The 5,867-nt window shown below is 44.9% G+C and overlaps 1 protein-coding gene across 1 annotated transcript; it reads left to right on the forward strand.

Annotated features, from left to right (window-relative positions):
* Positions 1 to 3,490: 3,490 nt before the first annotated feature.
* LOC137965205 (uncharacterized) lies at positions 3,491 to 4,494 on the forward strand. Its single transcript, XM_068811571.1, has 3 exons — positions 3,491 to 3,691; positions 3,815 to 4,015; positions 4,126 to 4,494. Exons 1-3 carry the CDS (start codon positions 3,491 to 3,493, stop codon positions 4,492 to 4,494), a joined length of 771 nt encoding a protein of 256 aa, XP_068667672.1.
* Positions 4,495 to 5,867: the final 1,373 nt, after the last annotated feature.

Raw genomic sequence — 5,867 nt, forward strand, 5'->3', positions numbered from 1 at the left:
CGAGTTACTAGATCTATGGCTAGGGACCATAACAACTTGGTATTAGAGCAGGGTAACCCGACAAATATCAGCAGCCATGAATTGCTTGAAGTTATCCTCAAAGGCAATGTAGATAATGAGAAAAGATTTGCTGAATTGGAGGAGAGTTTCTCTAAGGTTGATATCGGTATGGAGACGTTGAATGGAAGAATGGACAACATGAGGGGGAGATGAGTTTACGAGGTGCACGAGTTTCTCTGGCCAGCAAGGACCCTTCATCCCAAGGGGACCCTTCAACCGGGGGGAGGTACTGTACCTGGCTAGCAAGGACCGTTCATCCCGGGGAGACCCTTCCACTAGGGAGGAGCCACAGTACTTAGGTACACTAAACTCAGATTTCCCACTTATAATGGGTCAGAAGATCCTTTGGTATGGCTATATCGTTGTGAAATTTTTTTTGCCCATCAACGAGTACCAACGCATGATAAAGTAGGGATGGCTGTTTCCCACTTACTGGGAGAAGCACAACTCTGGTATCAGCAAGTTGAGGTGGATAGACCAGTTGTGGAGTGGGAAGAATTTAAGAATTTATGCTCTCTTCGTTTTGGTCCTCCGGCGTAAAGAAATCCCTTGGGTGATTTGGTTCTGTTACGACAAACTAGTTCCATGGAGCAATATCAGAAACTGTTCTAGGAAAATTTAGCACGAGCAAACGGTATGGTACAAGTGGACCAACAAGTGGCGTTATTTACAACAGGCCTGATGGAGGCATTAAAGCTTGAGGTGGAGCTCTATGCACCAATTACATTATCACACGCGATGAATATAGCCCGTGCTTTAGAACTGTGGCAGAAGGCCCTGCACAGACGACCCACATGGTCAGAGGAGAGGAGAACTTCCTCCACCTGGCAGAGCAGACGCAATTATCCTCTGGGGGTTCGGACCACAACACCTCCACCCAGACACACTCCGAGCACCAATTTACTAGGGGATACGAAATCGAGCAGTCATCCACCTCAGTACATAAAGAAATTGACAAGTGCTAAGATGATGGAGAGGCGGTCCAAAAATCTGTGATATAACTGTGATGAACCATATTGGGTTGCTCATCAATGCAAACGATTGTTTTTAATTGATACGGTTGAAGATGATGATATCGAGGTGACAGAGGATATGATAGAGGAAGCACCACCAAAAATTTCCTTGCATGCAATTACTAAGAAAAAGTCGCACAAAACCATGCAAGTCAGAGCTTAGATCTTCAATCGGGAACTCATGGGCCTTGTGGACTCGGGGAGCACCCACAATTTTCTTAGTTTGACGGCGGCCCAGCACCTACAATTACAGATTCTTCCCCATCCGACATCCACAGTCTCAGTGGCCAATGGGGAGTAGGTTCCTAGCTACGGAATAGCAAGGGGGTAAATTTTACTATTGGCATTACTTTGTTTCATGCTGAGTTTTTTGTTATACCTCTGGCTGGTTTTGATATGGTGTTGGGAATCAAATGGTTACAAACGTTGGGACCCATTTTGTGGGATTTTTCTGAATTGACAATGAGTTTTGTCCTACGTGGTAGCCAAGTGCTCCTACAAGGAAGTCAGACAGAAACACAGCAGCACATCTCTGACTGCCCCGAATAATTCAGCAGGCAGTATTGATGGCATGATTGATGAGTTCTCTGACCTTTTCTATGAGCCTAAAGGGCTCCCCCCACTCAGACAGTGTGATCACCGTATATGTTTGAAACCAGGGTCAGATGTGGTAGTTGTTCGTCCAAATTAGTACCCTCACCTCCAGAAAGATGAGATTGAAAGACAGTGTCAGGCGATGCTAGAACATGGCCTTATTCACAGCAGTAGGTCCCCCTTCTCTTCACCAGTTCTGCTCGTGAAGAAACATGATGGGACTTGGCGCTTTTGTGTTGATTATCGCGAGCTGAACGCGTTGACAGTGAAAGACAAATTTCCCATTCCGGTGGTGGAGGAGCTCCTCAACAAGCTACATGGATTGTGGGTCTTCACAAAATTAGACTTACGATCTGGGTATCATCAGATTCGCATGCATCCATCAGATATTGCAAAGACGGCATTCCGAACACATCATGGCAACTTTGAATTTGTGGTCATGCCTTTTGGGCAATCAAATGCTCCTTCTACTTTCCAGGCACTGATGAATGAGGTATTTAACTCTTACCTTCGGAAATTCGTACTTGTTTTTTTTATGATATACTCATATATAGCAAATCTCGAGATGACCACTTAGTACATTTGAGAATTGTATTTGATTTATTGCGAGCACACCAATTATATTTGAAGAAGTCCAAATGCTCCTTTGGGGCATCTCATGTTGCTTACCTGTGCCACATTATTTCCCATGAGGGGGTCACTGTTGATCCTGAGAAGATTCAGGCCATTAGTGAGTGGCCACTACCTCAGTCTTGCTCAGCAGTACGTGGATTCTTGGGTTTGGGAGGCTATTACCAGAAATTTATTCGGAGTTTTGGTCCGTTGGCAACACCTTTGACAAACCTCCTTAAAAAGAATTCCTTTCAGTGGAATGAGGAGGCTTCCATGGCATTTGACGAACTCAAGAATGCTCTTGCATCTACACCAGTGTTACAACTTCCAAATTTTGATGACTTGTTTGTGATAGAATGTGATGCTTCTGGTGGGGGCATTGGGGCCATGTTGCATCAGAACTCCCACCCCATTGCTTATTTCAGTCAACAGTTGGCCTCTCGTTTTCAGAAATTGGCTGCATATGAACGCGAGCTGATCGGGTTGGCCAAGGTGGTCCAACACTGGTGGCCGTATGTATGGGGACGTACTTGTCTCATCCGCACTGATCATTATAGTCTCAAGTTCTTACTTGAGCAGCATCTCACGATTTCACCACAACAGCATTGGATTAGTAAGTTGATGGGCTTTGATTTCTTAGTTGAGTATCGTGCGGACAGATTAAACAAGGCGGCGAATGCCTTGTCCAGATGTTTTGAACATCAGCAGCTCGTCTATGCCATCAACCAGCCGCGTTTTCTCATTCTAGACATGGTCCGTCATGCGCATGCCACACTTCCAACACTACAAGAGCTGCACTGCAAAATTTCCAATGGGGAGATGGATTCTAAGTGGTCCATTCAGGATTCATAATTTGCTATAAGAAGCAGATTTACCTTCCGACCACGTCTGAGTTGATTCCAGCTATTCTCTCTGCTTATCATGATTCTACCCATGAGGGGTTACAGAAGACATTGTGGCATATTCAGGCGGATTTCTATTGGCCGGCTATGAAGTCTTCTGTTACTACATATGTGTCTGATTGTCAGGTATGTCAAAGGAACAAACCAGATCATTTGAGTCCTGCAGGTCTTCTCCAGCCTCTCGCTCTCCCTACTCAGGTATGGGCAGATATTTCAATGGACTTCGTGGAGGTTCTTCCCCTCTCAGCCGGGAAGTCTGTTTTGTTTGTGGTGGTTGATCGCTTCTCCAAGTAGGGTCATTTTATCCCGATGGCTCACCCCTACACAGCAACCTACGTGGCTCAGACCTTCTTGGAGTATATTGTACGCTTACATGGCATTCCTGAATCTATTGTGAGTGACCGGGACACAGTTTTCACGAGTACTTTCTGGAGGGAACTGTTGCGACTGAGTGGCACGCAATTGAAATTTTCCTTCACATATCACCCTCAGACGGATGGCCAAACCGAGGTGGTTAATCGGACTATCGAGATGTATCTCCGGTGTTTAGTGGGAGACCAAGCGAAATAGTGGGTTCAATGGCTACCCTGGGCAGAATACTGTTATAACACTTCATTCCACTCGGCCTTGCAGTCCTCTCCTTTTCGGGTTCTTTATGGGAGGGACCCCCCGAGGCTTCTCTCTTATACCAGAGGCACCACCCGCGTGGATGCCATTGATGAGGTACTCATGGATCGAGATCAGGTGTTGAAGACGTTTACAGATCGGCTACAAAAGGCTCAGGACTGGATGACTACGGCTTACAACAAGAGACATTGGGATGTCTCATACGCGGTTGGGAACTACGTGTGGCTACGTCTCCAGCAATACCGACATCACTCTCTCACCGGGCCAGCGCGCCATAAGCTATCCCCCAAGTACTTTGGGCCCTTTGCCATTATTAGACGCGTGGGCAAGTGGCGTATCAACTAAAATTGCCGGACACAGTGAAGCTGCATGATGTATTTCATGTCTCACTACTGAAACCTCACAAGGGGCCAGCCCCTTCTTCTCCACCGTTCCTTCCTCCAGTGGACAATGGCCACGTCAATCTGACACCCTACGCGGTGTTATGGGCACGTGTGACGAATGACCAGTGGGACATCCTCGTGCAGTGGACCGCTACAGATCCCGAGGCAGCAACATGGGAGCGGTTAGAGACCTTCAAACTGGTCTATCCAGCTTACGAGCTTGAGGACAAACTCTTTCTCGATGGGGTGGTAGATGTTATGGACTCAATAGCACACCGAGTTACTCAGAGGAGGAGACAATGACTCACCAAGTCACCTAATTTTACTTTTATTACTTATTTTGCTTTTAATTTCAAATTTGATTGATTATGTAATAAGACTTGAAGGTAGGGGTATAGTTGGTATTTATAAACCTAACTCTAACCTATCTTGGCGTGAATGACCCTCTTTAAAGGGTAAGGAATGAGAAATAAGGTAAGTTCGGATTTAGAGTAAAATAGAGTAATTAGGTTCTTGCTAGGTTCCCTATCCTAGGGTTCTTGGCGTGAACTATCCTTGGTGGTTTGTTGCAACCATTGGGGAGTCTTTGAGGAGATCTTGGAAGGAAAAGGAAGAGGAATCAGCCTTCTCTTCCAAGCTGCAATAGTCATCCATCTATTCATTGAACCAGCAGTGAGGGAAGGAGGATTTGCGTGAGCCTTAGAATCAAGAAAGGGGTTTTCGAGTTGCTGATTGAAGGAGGTCTTCAAGAGGTATTTTTATCTATCTTTTCCGAGTTTAGAAGAGTTAGAGACTGCCCTCTTTACATTCAGCATTGGTAGTTGCATGAATTCAGAAACCCTACTCATTGACGTGAGGTATAAAGTGGGGTTTCATAATTGGATCCTTAAAACAGTCTCTGGATTGAATTGGTGCATCTATAATTGAGAAAAGGAAACTCCTTTTCAATTATAATGTGTGAGGGAAGTAAAAGAGAGTTTCTTTTCACAAAAAAACGTGTTAAGAAACCCTCTAATAGTGCTGGATCCTTATTTGACTCGCCGAGTTATTAGATTCAAGGCTAGGGACCATAACAGGAATGTACTCATATCTAGGGATGTCAACGTTTTTTAGGACACATCTTTTTACTCTTTCAAAGATGCTCCTCTAGGTCTTTCACCAGTTCAATCAACTCTAAGACCTATTGTTGCACTTAACATGGATCTCCTACCACCCCTTGAAGCAACAATCGATACCACTCCTATGGAGTCAATGGATACCTCAGAGGTAAGTTCATCTTCACCTATCATATTTGGTCCACAACTTGATACTAGGCCCATAGCTCTATGAATGGAGCCTAGGACTAGCACTAGGCCCTCCACTTCTCATCCTATATAAAAAATTATTTTCTCACCATTGGTCATCCATCTCCTCTTTATATGTCCCTCAGATATATCAAGAGGATCTGAGACATCCAGGACAGAAGGTAGTAATGGAAGAGAAAATGAATGCTTTATATGAGAATCAGACATGGAACTTGGTTCCACTTCCTTTCAAGAAGAAACCCATGAGTTGTAAGTGGGTTTTTACCATCAAGCACAATCCCAATGGTTTTGTGGCTTGTCATAAAGTTTGTCTCATTGCCAATGGCTACACTCAGTGCTATGAAGTTCACTATGGAGAAATGTTCTCCCCAG

This window comes from Aristolochia californica, unplaced genomic scaffold, assembly GCF_029961685.1.
Source record: "Aristolochia californica isolate CCGP_79_NKW_82.1479 unplaced genomic scaffold, dmAriCali1.0.hap1 SCAF_5, whole genome shotgun sequence".
NCBI classification, from domain to species: Eukaryota; Viridiplantae; Streptophyta; class Magnoliopsida; order Piperales; family Aristolochiaceae; genus Aristolochia; species Aristolochia californica.

Coding starts and splice junctions, on each gene's coding strand:
- LOC137965205 (XM_068811571.1), top strand. CDS start 3,491: ATGGCTCACCCCTACACAGCAACCTACGTGGCTCAGACCTTCTTGGAG. Junction 3,692..3,814: donor AGACGGATGGCCAAACCGAG/GTGGTTAATCGG, acceptor TCGGCCTTGCAG/TCCTCTCCTTTTCGGGTTCT. Junction 4,016..4,125: donor ATTGGGATGTCTCATACGCG/GTTGGGAACTAC, acceptor TGCCATTATTAG/ACGCGTGGGCAAGTGGCGTA.